Raw genomic sequence first — 17499 nt, 5'->3', positions numbered from 1 at the left:
TTTCTACGCTTGCCTGCCGAGACACCTTCAAGGACAATATTAACCGTGACATCAGCTGGGACATTTCCTTGTACGATTCTCGCTTACAATTATATAGGGGCTAAAAATTATTTTATATACTTAATACTACGACTGACCAGGATTGTTATCCAACTGGTGAGTTTGCTTTTTTGTTTAAAAAAATTTCTGGACACTTCAAAATTTCCTATCTATTGTTGCTTACACTGTAGAAAGGATTAGAGTTACCTCTCTTAGCTCCTTATTTTCTTTGATTATTAATATTACAGTGATATATCTTTTTTGTACATGTTAATCATATGTGAATTCCTTTATATATTTCCTCTAAAACATTGTTTGCTATAAGAAAGCTTATATCTGGTATAATATAAGTGTTATTCTGAAAGCTCTGTATCTATAGGCATTACCTTCATCGCTCTTTCTATAAATTTTAATTCACTAAACAAGATTAACTTCCACGCGAGAACACTCCAATAAAAATCGATACAGATAAGTCATATTCATCCTTCAACAATCAAACACGAATAATAAAAATATTATTTTTTATTCCGCTTCAATTATAAGAAAAAATATACTCATAGGCTCAGCTTGTATCCTAATCCTTATTGAATTTTATTCGACAAAATATATTTTTAAAAATTAACAAGAAATCTTCAATTACAAAGCCAAGTCGGCAAAATTCCACTAGTATAAAGACGATGTAGAGGAAGATTCTGTCCTTTGGAGGCCCTGACTAAAACAAATAAGCATTTAGTATTTTGTACATGATTTTATAATTGAATTGGGCAAAGTCAGTTATTTCCACAATTTTCACATGACTATCCTATATAAAAACCAACCACAGCTTCTTCAAATCACTTACATGTATATACCAATTAAGCCCTTTCATCATTCTAAGATTTGTATTACAAGGAATTCTCTGAGATCTGTGGTTTACAATTTATCTGGAGGTATATTGTTAAACTAATTAAATTAGTTTAACAATATACCTCCAGATAAATTGTAAATTATTTATAGTGCTTCAGATAACTTTAATAAAGACCGTATCTTTTAAGTTTATGCAAAGGAAAAAATAATAGAGTTTTGATATTTTAATTAAATTTAACGATGCAATCAGAAATTTTCTAGAGAAACACATTATACTCAACTGATTAAAGTATAAATTGTATTCTTTCAAATATAACGTTTTCTTTTACCATTGCAAACTGAAGGGAGAACAGAATATGAAATAGACACACATACTATAGCATTCAAAGACATACCGATATACAGTGGGTCATATAGAAACAGTGGAACGCACAGATATATACAGACAGCAAGCAATGAAACAAACATGCAGACAAAAAGATGGTTAGATGGGCAACGATAAAACAGACAGACAGACAGACAATCAGCCACATTAGTGCACGCACAGATAGACGGGTATTTAAAAAAACCTAGTCAGACGTCCTTTTTGAAGAAGTAAAAGTTAATTTTTATCCAGTTAAGTTTGTGTTGTGGGACTGGAGCAAATATTTATCCCATAGCTTCCAAAAACATAACCATGCAGGTTTCCTTTCCCCACACCAAATCAATTTTTATACAAAGGTATTTACAGGTTGACTTGTACATATGAAATACAAATGTTTCACATCACGGAACAAGCTTATAAATGACATTCGCCTAATGTTTACTGCCTTAGGCTAAAACGATTTACTCTAACCCAATAATGCTCTTTTTATATGATTACCTTATCAAGATACTTAACGAGGGACTGAAAATTCCGTCCACTGACCCCTTACAAAAAGTTTGATGACAAGTCAATTTTTTTTGCAGGTACAGGTAAGTTTAAGTGTTTTCAGAGGTATCATTTCAGGGAAACATCTGCTACAACTGATTTAATGTATATGTGTATATATATAAGCGGAGATCAATGCCCCGAGACTTGGTCTATGTGTGCAGATCATAAAAACCGAGTGTACTTAGTTGTGATTTACTGATATTTTATAACATTGGAGTTGAAGCTAGTATTTTCATTATTTCACAAGATTTAGAAGCTTGAACGTTGTTTATTTGATGGACTTTCCAGATTCACATTTGAATAATGGATTTAGGCTCACAAATAATAGGGCTATTTTTGCATAATTCCTATAATTCAATCTTCAGAGTACGTTAGCCGTTTACTATAATAACCGCATTGTGTGAAATGTGTGACTGTAGTTTATTGCATTTTTGAATCTAATTGCAGGAGATGTCGATCTGTGACGAAATTTGATTTGGCGAATGTCAGTGTGAATGCTAACACTAAAGGGATTGTAAAATTAAGGAAAGATGACATTAGCAACAGTCAGTCACAGGTGGTCCTCTGGAAAATGACACAACAGAATGTTTCCTCAAGGAAATTTCTATAACACGGATTTTTAAAAAAGAAATCCGAGAGAAAAATCAGTGAAAATAATGAAAGCGGAGGATAAAGAATCCGTCATTTCCAATGAGGAGAAAAAATGTGTGAAAAACAATTCGGAAAAGAAATATTTTTATACTTTGGAAACTGACCTCCTCCCTTTCAAACTATTTTACTTCTCCTTTTATGGAGCTCTCGGGGCGGTTTTTCCGTTTATGTCTCTATATCTGAAGCAGTTAGGACTGAGTCCACGAGAAATCGGAATCTTGGCTGGAGTTAGGCCTATCTTAGGATTCTGTAGCGGTCCTTTATGGGGGTCATTTGCCGATAGATGGCGTATGCGGAGATGCCTCCTTGTGGTCAGTACCCTAGGATGGGTGGCATTTATAATGGGTATAGGATTCGTGACCCCTCCCCGTAAATCCGAGGAGAAATGTCGAGACGTTGGGTTAAACATTTCTGAGCCAGATAATGCATCTGTTCCATTTGACCTTAATGTGACAATGAACGAGGGTCTGAGGATAAATCGTGCAGAACTCCTGGAAAGTCGGGGCTGGATGTTCAACACGGATGATCTTCAGAGGGTTTTCTATATTGTCTTTGTTTTGGTGATTTTTGGAGAACTTGTTCAGTCTCCCACTTCCTCTCTCGCGGACTCCGGCTGTCTTGAACACCTTGGAAGCGAGAACATGAACAAGTATGGCTTCCAGAGAAGCTGGGGTTCCCTAGGATTTGGAGCTCTGTAAGTATCCATCCAACAGGGAAAAAACATAGCCACTTTATCTGAAGGTTATGTTCAACAATTTATTAAATGGCCCCATTTGTAATATTTTGAAGCAATCCTGCCAGTGAAGAACACAAATTGCCTCTGCCAGTGTTGTATTGTATCCATGTAATAAACATCTATTGTTATTTGCAAGTGGGAATAGTTGAAATTAAGATTTTTAAATTTAAAAAGTGGGAAGACACCAACCATTTTGCTTTTAAACAAAATAAGCAACTGTAATAACGGCATACGCTGTAGTTTTTCGACCAAGTAAATATACCCAATCTAATGTGGAAATACGAAAAAATTTTGATAAACAAGTAACAAGTGTAATATTTATACCCCACGCAACTAGTTGCGGGAGGTATAATGTTTTTGACCCGTCCGTCAGTCAGTCAGTCAGTCAGTCAGTCCTCTTTTTTTGTCAGCGCAACTCCTCATAAACCGCTGCACAAAATTTTGTCAAACTTTGCAGGTATTTAGGACACAATGTGTAGATGTGCATATTACCAGGAAATTCCGATTCCATTATTTTTTCCGGGAATTTCCACACTTTTTAACTTAGGCATTTGGCCATACCTTGAATATAGAGATGAACAGTTTGTCAGCGCAACTCCTCATAAACCGCTGCACAGAATTCCGTCAAACTTTGCCTTTTAGAACACAATGTGTAGATGTGCATATTACCAGGAAATTCAGATTCCAAAATTTTCCGGGAATTTCCGCACTTTTTAACTTAGGCATTTGGCCATACCTTGAATATTGAGATGAACAGTTTGTCAGCGCAACTCCTCATAAACCGCTGCACAGAATTCCGTCAAACTTTGCAGATATTTAGGACACAATGTGTAGATGTGCATATTACCAGGAAATTCCGATTCCTTTATTTTTCTGGGAATTTCTGCACTTTTTAACTTAGGCATTTGGCCATACCTTGAATATAGAGATGAACAGATTGTCAGCGCAACTCCTCATAAACCGCTGCACAGAATTTCGTCAAACTTTGCAGGTATTTAGGACACAATATGTAGATGTGCATATTACCAGGAAATTCCGATTCCTTTATTTTTTCCGGGACTTCCCGCAGTTTTTAACTTAGGCATTTGGCCATACCTTGAATATTAGAAGAAATTTTGTCAGCGCAACTCCTCATAAAACGCTGCACAGAATTTCGTCAAACTTTGCAGATATTTAGAACACAATGTGTAGATGTGCATATTACCAGGAAATTTGTCAGCAAAACTCCTCATAAACCGCTGCACAGAATTTTGTCAAACTTTGCAGGTATTTAGGACACAATATGTAGATGTGCATATTACCAGGAAATTCCGATTCCTTTATTTTTTCCAGGACTTCCCACAGTTTTTAACTTAGGCATTTGGCCATACCTTGAATATAGAGATTAACAGTTTGTCAGCGCAACTCCTCATAAAACGCTGCACAGAATTTCGTCAAACTTTGCAGATATTTAGAACACAATGTGTAGATGTGCATATTACCAGGACACACCTGCTGCACAGAATTTTGTCAAACTTTGCAGGTATTTAGGACACAATATGTAGATGTGCATATTACCAGGAAATTCCGATTCCTTTATTTTTTCCAGGACTTCCCACAGTTTTTAACTTAGGCATTTGGCCATACCTTGAATATAGAGATTAACAGTTTGTCAGCGCAACTCCTCATAAAACGCTGCACAGAATTTCGTCAAACTTTGCCGATATTTAGAACACAATGTGTAGATGTGCATATTACCAGGAAATTCCGATTCCGTTATTTTTTCCGGGAATTTCCGCACTTTTTAACTTAGGCATTTGGCTATACCTTGAATATAGAGATGAACAGTTTGTCAGCGCAACTCCTGATAAACCGCTGCACAGAATTTCGTCAAACTTTGCAGGTATTTAGGACACAATATGTAGATGTGCATATTACCAGGAAATTCCGATTCCTTTATTTTTCCGGGAATTTCCACATTTTCCAACTTAGACTTTTTGGCCATATTTTGAATATAGAGATGAACAGTTTGTCAGCACCACTCCTCTTAATCTGTTGTACATAGTTTCAACCTATGGAGTTATTTAGGACATATTCCATTATTTTATCCCAAAGTTTTGCCTATTATTCAAGAAAATTTCTCCCCTCCCCCCCCCCCGGCTGTCTTGAACACTTCAAATTAATGTTTGGATTTGTATAATGCCAAGAAATTTTGATTCAATTAATTATATAGAAACTTCATTCCACATTTAAATGTCCTCATGTGCAAGACATTTTGATGTGAAGATTTTTTTTAATTATTGCCCTTTTTGATCTATACTATGTATTTAAAGTGCACTGTGCCTTTCATTATGTGTTTCACCGTCAAGTTTTGGGGGAGCGTGGGGTATGTGAGCTAGCTCACTTTTTCTTTCATTATTTATTTATTTCAGTCATTTAAATACCCCTTTTTGTAAACATGTGTAATGATATCTTCTGATCAGATTTTAGTAGATGTTGGATTTTAACACGACTTATATCCTTTGAAGTATTGTCAGCAAATACAATTTATCATTGACTCAAATGCTGCATGACTGGCGTATTTCAGACTAATTGTTAGTCCATTATTTTACACTGAACTGACGACGGATTTTCCTGTCATTTCCCAATCATAACAAGGAGCACATCTCCATATATCTCATTGGGATGTTCAGTTGTATTCAGGATGTGCGGAATGTTACTTCTGACTCAGAGAGAATGCTGTATCCAAGACATCCCTCAAAAAATCTCGTAAAAAGCTCGAGTGATTTTATCCATATGACACACTGCCTTTCCGTTTATAACAATTGCAATAGAATTCTTCTAAGGTTTTCTTCTTTAGTTTTTTCGTTTGATCTCCTTGGTAACGGGAATACCTTTATTTTACTTTTTTCGCAGCTTTCACGTTGTCAGCGGATTTCTGCACAAACGAATCTTTGAATTATTGATCAATTTCAAAATTCTTAATTTTACATAACTCGGACATGTAGAAAGGCTTATTCTCTGTAGATAATTCAAAACGTTTTTACTAAAATAACGAAGTCATAAATCTAATGGTTTTGTTTTTATTTTACTATATTTACATCCACTGAATATTTTCTCCTTTATTTCTTAAGAAAACCCATTGCGTTAATCACTGCATGAACTACATTAGGCATGTCGCCTGTACAAATTTCTTGATCAGTGGCTGTTTCATCAATGGAACGTATAAAGACGTTCGCATCATTAATACAATAATTAATCTTTTTAATCCTACTTTAAATGATTATTTAAACAGATATAAATATAAACAATATATAAACAACATATAAACAGCTGTTGCAGAAAAAATACATAACCCGCTTACGCGGGTTATGTATTTTTTCTGCAACAGCTGCTTCTGTTAATTCCAGTAATAACAAACAAAGAAAGCATTTTATTGTTTAAATTAAAACTTAAAGAAACATAGAAGAAATTCTTGATACAGTTGCATTAATTGAATTAAAATAGAATTGAAAATGAAGATGGGATTATTCAAAATATTTAGAACATCAAATATGATTGCCAAATACGTAAACGTGAAATTAGATCAAAATGTTAATTATAAAACTCGTGTGTAGCTTAATATCATCAATGATTAATATAGTACATGTACAGAAAGAAGGTAAATGAGATTTTTATATATTGAGATCTGTATAAAATATGGAGATAGTGATCAGTATTTAAAAATCAGGAGCAGTGCAAACACGGACCTCCAAAACATTAGAGATGTGATCAGGTACCGTGGTGGAGTGAGCTTTCCATGTCGACTGGTCACACACGCCTTGTGCTCCATGATCGGGAAAAATCCGTTGACAATTCAGTGTGTAAATAATGGCTTAACTATTTAGTAAATTAAAGTTCAGTCAGCATTTGATTTAATGATAGACTATATTGGTTGAAAAGGTCATTGTAGCACAAATGATTATAAATGTGTGATTTTTAGCTCTACTGGTCAGAGACCAGAAGAGTTTATGCGATATTAAGGTGTCCGTCGTCCGTCTGTCTGTCTGTCTGGAAACAATTTTTCAAAATGTTACTCCTCTTACAGTTTTGGTCTTATTTCAATATACCTTGGCACACAAGTAGGCAACACTAAGATACATAATTTAGAGCATCGGTTTTTTTACTTTGATGAACGGTGTTGCCATGGTTACTAAAAACAGAAATTTCTTTGAAATTCATTTACATCTACAGTTTTTGGTCTGATTTCAATATAACTTGGCACACAAGTAGACAACACTAAGATACATAATATAATGGCATCAGTTTGATTTCGATGAACGTTGTTGCCATGATTACTAAAAATAAAAATTTCTGTGAAATTTCACAACTATGTCTCCTTAAAAAAATTAAAACATATGCCTGTCGATCGATATATTTGAATGCATTTTATTAAAGCATAATTAAAAACATAGCCTACTGCTAAGGCATTCACTTCGTTCGTGGCGTTGTGTCAATACTAAGACAAGGTCCAATGAGGGTTCCTTTGCCAAACACCCGGTGCTATCGGATGAGAATAGAGATAACAAGGTTCCATGTCACAACAGATGTTGACACGCTAAAGATACCTCACTCCTAATTGGCTTATATAGTGCAGAGTATATATTATAAGTCTAAAATTGAAATTCTTCACTGGTATTCTGTGACGTCTTATTTGAGTGAAAAAAAATCTTGCATGGAACATAAAACAATATTAAATGAATGGATGAAATTCTTGGGCTTAAGAATGAATTAAAATGGTCAATTAATTTATGAATTTGTTATTTATTACATGTATTCAAAATTCGTCATAAATCAGACTATGCTTAACTCATCATCACACGAACAGATTTTTAAATCTGTAAAATACAATGTTATTGTGTATTTTGGATGAAAGAGGAACTTGTGAACACTGCTTAATGCATCCATAAGTACAAAAATAGAACTCTAGATATATATCTTAAAAAATTAATGCATTAATGGATAACTCAACAATATGGGTTTTTTTTTCTCCATCAAAAACTCCCTGTACATTATATGTTTTATCAAATGCAACCACTCTCAACAAAACCTATTCAAAGTTAAGATTAAAGAAACAACCTTCCTGCGATTAATTATAGACTTCCGTCACATGACTTGATTATTTTATTTGGCAGATACCAAGACAGGAGCAGCCAGGATAGATTAATGGAATGTTTGTGAAACTCATCAAATTGATTATATTTTATAATTTATCCTCAATCTCCTGAAATAGAAATAATATATACACAAATGAGTTATAACATTATTAAAAGTAAGTTTAATTATTTGTTTCACAACACAACACCCTCTGGTCGGCTGAAGGAAATATCTCTATTATGCTCCTTTATAATGTTTTAATTATCAAATTGATTTAATATTTTTTTTATAACTGCGTAAACTGATAGTCTCTGTTCTAGATGTCTATTGAAGAAAATACATTTTATTCATTTAACACGGCATGAAAAGCACTTCAAAAACATTGCTTTGCTAGCATTTGTTCTATAACGCGCTTCTCGTTTGGCGTAGTTTTACATAAGATATTCGACAAAGAAAAATTCCAGATATGTAAGTACAGGGTAATTGCATCTCACTCTATATAAAATCTTATTTACCTATGGTCTATACTGTATAAATTATTAATTTTATGTTATACAATATGAAATATGGAGATAACGAACAGTGACCAAGAAAAAATTCCCTAGAAACAATACAAGCCTGCAGTAGGGCAAACACTTCTAACTTTTCAAAACTCCTTACAAACAACAATACATACTAGTAGCTGGTCCTAGCAAACGTTTCACCAAGCCTATTTCTTTACTTCTAACTAACATATGTACAGCTTCAGGAGAACTGTACAACAGTATATTCTAAAAGTATTGTACATCAAAAATGAGTACTTAAAAGATTTTGAAATCATTCAATTTTACAGAAATTTAATAACATCAAAATGTACGACCTCAGCACTAAATATACAACAGTTCCCCACAGTAAACTAAGGTTTAGGCTTTGTGACATCATATAAACAGCTGCTTTTTCACCACAAATAGAACCGTGGCCCATTCAGCCAAATAAAATAGTAATCACTCAGTACTATTGTTATTCTGTTGTTTGATACAGTAATTCAACAGTAATCCCTGCTTTTAAGGTTATTTCATCTTTGATAATTTGAATACTTTAATTCTAATTTCAACTTCAGAGTACTTCTGTGTACATTCGGGATGTTTTTTAACAAAATAATTTTGCAGATGACCAGTGACAAGGTAAGTAAATTTATGAGATCCATTTTTATTGAAAAAGCAGCTTTCAGTTATGTCAGAAAGCCTAGAGTTTAATTTATCGTTGGAAATGGTTGTATATAAAGTTGAAAAGTCATAGGTTTTTATGCTGTATGTAATATTTGATCAAAGCAGTACTTCAACATATAGACCTATAAGAAATTCAAATCTTTCATGTGAAGAAAAATGGGTTGGGAGGGGTCTTAAAGTTATATGTATTCTAAAAGAACACAATGCCAACTTGATGCCGCTAAGCGTTCTGACCCATGGGTCTCTTATTGATGCATATTAAAACAAATCGAAACTTGTTATATTTTAACATTCAAAGTATTATATCTTAAAATCTAAATGAATGAGTACTGTATATCACTATTACAAAAGAGTTTGAATATTACATCCGTCAATTTTAAACTGAGAGGTTTTTTTTTCATCCTTAGGTCTATCAGCGCTGGAGGAGTGGTCGCCTTGAACAGATACAAGTTTGAGATCTGTGGATTTAGTTTCCAGATGAGTGACTACAGAATATGTTTCTACTTTTTTGCTGGCTGCATGGTTTTCACTTTCATTGCTGCCCTGATGTATAAATTTCCGGTATTTTCATAAATTATTTTAAACTTACCCGAGCTGAATCCTCAAGTTAGCTCTCTGATCGAAAAGTGTCTGGTGTTTGTGTGTTTTAGGAATGGGACACTGCAGAAGATCATAATTTTACCATAGGAATATTAAATGAAATATCTTTTTAAATCTTTTCCCCAAGACCAGCTGTTACGTCATTGTATTATAAAAACAAAATAAGATTGTCCCAATCATGTTCCAAGAGGAGGGGTGAGGCTACTGTACAGGGGATCAAACCTAGAAAGGAAATACCTTATAATTTTCTTCCCAAGAACAACACAGCTTTGATAAATCATATACATTGTATATTTATTTATTTAGCAGCATCCTCAGGTACTTGAATAAATTATATTTCATGTGCGTTGACAGGGCTATAATAAGGAATCAAAGTTTTACATAGAGATATATAGGACTGATCTAAAAAAAAAATAAAAAACAACAAAGTTAATCTAAGTTAAACTAAGATAAAAGACTCCTTAGGAAGTATAGTTTCAAGATTGTTCCAATCATGTCCACTGGGGGCAGGTTGGGCCACAACAGAGGATCAGTTTTACATAGAAATACAGTGTATATTGGAATTTTTTTTTAAAAACCCTCTTTAATGAATTACAGAGTCATGATCGTCATATGTGTATTACCCTTGGGTGTAAGGGCTTCAGCAATTTGGGATCAAAGTTTACTTAGAATTAAATAAAAATATTTAAAAATCTTTTATTCGAGAACAGCAAAACCATAATATATATCATACAGTGTTTAAAAGGAAGCATCTGCAGGTAGTGTAGATTCAAATGGCAAATCATGATCCTTTGAGAAGGTTGTTTTACATAAATGTAGGAATACACGGAAAAATTTTCTGAAGAACAGCAAAACCACGATAAGTCATATTTAAATCGAAACATACCTAGGTAATGTAGAATTTAGTTGGTTCAATCATAACCTCCTAGAGAGAGGCGGTAGTAATGATATATGACCAATTTGCATAAGAATATACAAGGAAAAGAATCTGCTGACGATGAAGAAGAGCTGTTGAGCTTGTTAATTTTCTTGTCGAATATTTCTAGTTATTACATGCATATCATATCTTTTTGATGACTGACATTTCGTCATCATTTATAACGAAACTTATGCTATAACATTTGCAACATTTTCTTTAAAAATTATAATTCCATTTCAAATTTTTTATTGGTGCAAGTTTAGATTTAGAGATGCAAGTTTAGACCTAGAGTCATCAATACATGAGTTTTAATTCTTTATATCCTTTTTTAATAGAAACAAGAAGAAGAAAAATCCAATGGGAAACCAATCCCAGCTGTGATGGGGACTTTTAAGCTATTCTGCTCTATACATTATGCCTCCTGGCTGTTTGTTGCATTCTTTATGGGTGTGTCCAACGGTCTTATATGGGGCTTTTTATACTGGCACTTGGAGAATATAGGTACATGTAAAATATTAACCAGGTTGGGTTTCAATGATTTAGCAGTATACATTTATTATATGAAGGGGCATGAACTAAATTCAGTATATACTCTGTTTTACAGATATGATGATAGATAATTTGTTAGTCCTTTGTAGCTCACCTGAGCCGAAGGCTCAAGTGAGCTTTTCTGATCACATTTTGTCCGTCGTCCGTCCGTCCGTCCAGCCGTCTGTCCGTCCGTAAACTTTTCACATTTTCGACTTCTTCTCAAGAACCACTGCGCCAATTTTGACCAAACTTGGTACAAAGCATCCTTGGGTGAAGGGGAATTTAAATTGTTAAAATAAAGGGCCAAGTTCCCTCACAAGGGGAGATAATCAAGAAAAGACGAAAATAGGGTGGTGTCATTAAAAAATCTTCTTCTCAAGAACCACTGGGCCAGAAAAGCTGAAACTTACGTGGAAGCATCCTTGGATAGTGTAGATTCTAAATTGTAAAATTCATGACCCCCGGGGGAAGGGCGGGGCCACAATGGGGAATCAAATTTTTACATAGAAATATATAGGAAAAATCTTTGAAAATCTTCTTCTCAAGAACCACTGGGCCAGAAAAGCTGAAACTTATGTGGAAGCATTCTGGGGTAGTGTAGATTCTAAATTGTAAAAATCATGACCCCCGGGGGAAGGGCGGGGCCACAATGGGGAATCAAAGTTTTACATAGAAATATATAGGAAAAGTCTTTGAAAATTTTCTTCTCAAGAACCACTGGGCCAGAAATGCTGAAACTTATGTGGAAACATCCTGGGGTAGTGTAGATTTAAATTGTTCAAATCATGACCCCCGATGGAAGGGCGGGGTCACAATGGAGAATCAAAGTTTTACATAGAATATATATATGAAAAATCTTTGAAAATTTTCTTCTCAAGAACCACTGGGCCAGAAAAGCTGAAACTTATGTGGAAGCATCCTGGGGTAGTGAAGATTCTAAATTGTTCAAATCATGACCCCCGGGGGAAGGGCGGGGCGACAATGGGGAATCAAGGTTTTACATAGAAATATATATAGGAAAAATCTTTGAAAATTTTCTTCTCAAGAACCACTGGGCCAGAAAAGCTGAAACTTATGTGGAAGCATCCTGGGGTAGTGTAGATTCTAAATTGTTCAAATCATGACCCCCGGGGGAAGGGCGGGGCCACAATGGGGAATCAAAGTTTTACATAGAAATATATAGGAAAAATCTTTGAAAATCTTCTTCTCAAGAACCACTGGGCCAGAAAAGCTGAAACTTATGTGCACATGGAAGGATCCTGGGGTAGTGTAGATTTCAAAATGTCTAAATTATGATCACTGGGGTAGGGTGGGGATGCATTATGTATTACAAGGGGGAAATCTGGTAAAGAACAGAATGGTCAAAGCTTCTCAGGTGAGCGATGTGGCCCATGGGCCTCTTGTTTGTGTGTTTAAAATATTAAAAATCTTATCTCAAGCTGTTGCATACACATTTAAAGTGTCATTAATACCTTTTGAAAACGCCATATGTCATGTTTAAATGCAAGTTGCAATTTTTTTTTAATATAGATATCGGATTGTGAAATATTATACTCAAAGATGTACTTAACACTCACTTTTGGCATCAAAATGTTTTAAAAACTTTTCTTGTGAAAAAATTCTTTTTTCTAATTTTCTGAACCTTTCATTTTTTTTTATTTTAATAGGGGCCACCCAGTTATTAGTGGGCATAGGCTCCGTGGTAAGCTGTACCTCCGAGGCACTGATGTTTTTAGTTGTATTCTACATTTTTAAACATATATCCTACTCGACCTTTATGGTGCTCGGTCTGCTGGGATATATCTGTAGATTTTGTGTGTTTGCATCGGTCACAAACCCTTGGCTAGTACTACCAGTAGAAATATTTCAAGGTGTGTATGTGTGTCAATTTCTATTTATTTTTCTTTCGTGCTTTAATATTTTATTGCTTGAATTTTTTTCTGAGTAATTGCTTGGTGAGTTTACTTAGTGGGAGATAAAAGCTTTACGTAAAATATTGAAAGGAACATTTGGAAGTCAAGAACAGCAAACTTTTAATTCTGTAATTATACAACAACTCCCCAAGACAAATCTCTGGTTTTTGAAATCATTGACAACTGCTTTTTAATAATAATTAAAAAAAACAGTTGGAATAAATAAATTATTTTATCTTGGCATTGGTCATTTACGAAACTATTTTGTTGGAAAACATTCTGATTGTACACACAAGTACTAAGTAAGATATTTAAAAGATGCTTGAGTTTCTGATCGGCAATATCTACGTGGTTTTTTTTGGAGACCAGGCCTTCCAAAAATATGTCGGAATCCCCATGACTACCAAATGCGCCCCGTTACTAGCATACCTATTTTGTATTCGTATATGAAGTATAATTTATTCAAACTCTTATACACGAAAAGAAGAAAACACTTGTCGTGGCCTCAACTTAGCAATAAGATACCGGTATATCGACGACGAATTATCAATTAAAGATAGTTATTTCCATTCGTATGTCGACATAATATACTGAGTATCCCCGTCAGCTTGGAATCAAAAACAGTCTGACATATTTGTTTCATATTTGGGTATTTAACTAGAAAAAGACGCTAATACTAACCATACAATGAAAGCTTTATGATAAACGTGATGACTTCAACTTATCAATCGTCAACTTACGTATGGACAATATACACTGTACCCTTATTAATTGCATTACGGGGTCTTATAAATATATTTTCAGTTGATTCTATACGCAAGAGCATGATCTACGTACGAACAATTTCTGAAACGAGGTAATTTGTTGATAAAATAAGAATATCAACAGTTTATTTCTAAGTTACCATTTTGCAACATTATTGTCAATACAATGGGCTTGCCAGCAAATTCCTGAAAGCAAATTAATGCTGAATGACGTTTTTATACTTATTGTTAGACCTTTATTTACACACTGAATTGTCGTCGGATTTTTCCAATCTTGGCAAGGAGCACACGGCAGGTGTGTCCGGTTGTCAGTGGATGCCAACTCCTCCATGGCACCTTATCCCACCTCTGATATTTTAGTTTGCGCTGCTCCTGATTTGCACTGTTTAAATAGAATTACCTTAGATACTATTCGTTATCTACCTATATTTTACTTTAAATCTTTGGGAAGGTTAAAAAAAATTACGTGAGATCTTACTTTACTTATATTTTTTGAAGTTCTATTTTTAACAGAAAAAAATATTAAGATCGTGATTGAAAAAAAAAATACAAGCCAGATTAGACCTAATTGATATGTATTGTTTCTCTCTTTGTGATGTTGTATTTCTTAAATTAGAAATATAATTCATATACCTCATAATCCTAACGGAAATCTGTGATAACTAAACCCATATGTACTTTAATGACGTGTTTGGGAACATTAATCATTTTGTTTTATCTCACATTTCATTTTTTAGTATAGAATACATGGTTATTGACTTTTAAAAACTATATAACAAAACGAAATATTATAAAAGATATTTCTTTCAAAGGTTGTACCTATGCTGGTGTATGGAGTGCCATGACGGCCTATATGTGTTCTGCAGTACCTCAGGAAAACCTGGCTACTATGCAGGGGATCCTTCACGGCGTCTATTGGGGTCTGGGGTCCGGATGCGGAAGTTTGATTGGCGGAATTCTGGTTCAGAGACTAGGTGCTCCAATGACTTTCTGGATTTTTGCCGGTGCTTCCGGTTTTCATCTAGTATTTTTTGTTATAGCGCAAAAAGTAAGTATATATATATATTTTTTTCAAAAAAGATAAAATCTTTATGTAAATTATGGAAATTGGGGTTGGTTAAAAGAACTAAAGAACCGAATTGTATAAACAGTTAATACATTCTATCATGGTTTCAGTTTGTTATTTCAAAGTATGAGACTCAATTTTCTATAAAAGATAAATGGTTGATGCTAAGATATCTATTTTTTTTTAATTGAAAAACATTTGATGCCATTTTTAATAATAATTTTAAAATGTATAAACTGAAACAGATATAAATTTCCTCCTCTAAAATGCAACATATGGAGATAACGAACAGTATTCAAGATCAAAAGTCCATAAAACAATACAAAATAGGAGACGAGCAAACACGAACCTCCAAAACATCAGAGGTGGGATCAGTGCCATGGAGGAGTGGGCATCCCCTGCCGATTGGTCACACCTGCCGTGTGCTCCTTGTCATGATCGGGAACTAACGGAAAAATCCGTCGTCAACTCAGTGCATAAACAATTTGTATGAAGAACGTCAGTCAGCATTTGACTCAATGATAAATTGTATTTGCTGACAAGGTCATTGTATCTACCATAGAACTTACGAAATGATTACTTTAACGAGCCTGCTGCTATAAGTACTGTGATGTTGAATAGTCCAATTCACTTCTAAATGTCATTGACATTTTAATATCTTATACATGTAGTTTAAGTTATTTATAAAATTCTCAAATGATTTAAAACATTATATAAAACAAACTGATCAGTCAAATGGATTGTGCTTTATAGAAAGTTTATATTTTTCTTGCAGTTCACTAAAGGCCGTCCCTTGGCAGAGGAATATGAAGAAATTGTGAGCTATACTCCACAGAAGCAGAATGGTGAAATAGACTATGACAAACTCTCGTATCACTGATATTGTCCTCGTAAGTGGAGTACTTAATCTGACAACAATTCTATCTCTGATCTCAAAGTAACATGCAGAATTGTTTTCACTCTTCTCTTGATCCTGAACAATTTAGTAATTCTGTTTTATTTTACAGTAAAACTTGTCTAATTCAAACACCAGTGGTTCCAAATAAATTAGCTGTATTGGACGTTTTGGGTTAAGACAACATTTTAAACAAAGATACTTAAAGTGTAGATCGGATTGGGCAAAATTGCGGATTACACAACATCTGAATTAGACGAGTTCCACTGTATATTTGCCAGTAAAACTGATCTTTAAATTTATATCAATTTTCTTTTCATTCTTTACAGGTATAAGTGTTGATATTTTCCGTGGAAGAAGTTTCCCTAAAGATAGTGATAGTATTAGTGACAATGGACTTTATTGACACAGTGTTGTATTGTGATTATGTACAATTTTATCAAAAACATTTATTGCTGGAGTTGTATAAATTTAAAAAAATTTGGAAATATCGAAATATATACTTTTTTTTAGCTTAACAATTAATTTCCGTCTGAAATAATTTTAAGGTTCATAAATCCTCTGCTCACTCATATTAGATGTTGCTTGAACCTTAATGATTTTCCTAAAGAAATGTATTTGATAAGTAAATAACAAACACTTTTGACATATCTTGCGGGGCAAAATTGGGCAAAAAAGACACTGCAACTTGGCAAATCTATAAAGGAATAATAGACATGTATGTAATTAAGAGTTATCTCTCCTCAGAGTATCGATGAACCTTGAAGAAGATTTTTATTCCACTATACACTATATTTAAGCCCAGTCAAACAAGATATATTCATCAATATATAGAGATTATATGAAAATACCGTGCCGTTGATGAAAATTAACATGTATCGAAATAATCAAATGCTTGATATTTATATAGATATAGCTCAAGAGAAAAGGTTGATCTTAAAACATGTAATTATACAATTTTGAAGAAGCAAACTTTTTGATTCACTCATTCAAATTGATTTACATGTTCTTCCCAAAAACATATTTTCAACTAAAATGAGACGCTATCATAAGACGGTGTTTGAAAGCACTCACCTTTGTATCTGGCTGACTAGCAAAGAAAATGCAACAGTTTCTTTAATTTACAAAACATATATTTTATTGAGCATAAAATACAAACTTGAACATATCACTCATAAGCTTCTTATAAGTGATTCACGTATAAAACTCATCACCAATTTGAAATTAAAGAATTATTAATTTAATATGAAGCAATTATGTTCTTTTTAAGATGGAATTACAACATGATTTTGTATGAGATTGC

At 33.8% G+C, this 17499-nt stretch overlaps 1 protein-coding gene across 1 annotated transcript; it reads left to right on the top strand.

The window, feature by feature from the left end:
- Positions 1 to 17401, top strand: LOC134250192 (major facilitator superfamily domain-containing protein 6-like). Its single transcript, XM_062732544.1, has 8 exons — positions 1 to 156; positions 2246 to 3143; positions 9916 to 10069; positions 11363 to 11528; positions 13226 to 13429; positions 15048 to 15283; positions 16077 to 16191; positions 16526 to 17401. The coding sequence occupies exons 2-7, from the start codon at positions 2455 to 2457 to the stop codon at positions 16179 to 16181; spliced, it is 1554 nt and encodes a 517-aa protein (XP_062588528.1). The 5' UTR covers positions 1 to 156; positions 2246 to 2454; the 3' UTR covers positions 16182 to 16191; positions 16526 to 17401.
- Positions 17402 to 17499: the final 98 nt, after the last annotated feature.

This window comes from Saccostrea cucullata, unplaced genomic scaffold (assembly GCF_032062105.1).
Source record: "Saccostrea cucullata isolate Sc308-1 unplaced genomic scaffold, CSIRO_AGI_Scuc_v1 ctg44, whole genome shotgun sequence".
Lineage (NCBI taxonomy): Eukaryota > Metazoa > Mollusca > Bivalvia > Ostreida > Ostreidae > Saccostrea > Saccostrea cuccullata.
Note: the sequence above shows the minus strand (reverse complement) of the source record. Positions and strands in the feature narration are given on the sequence as shown.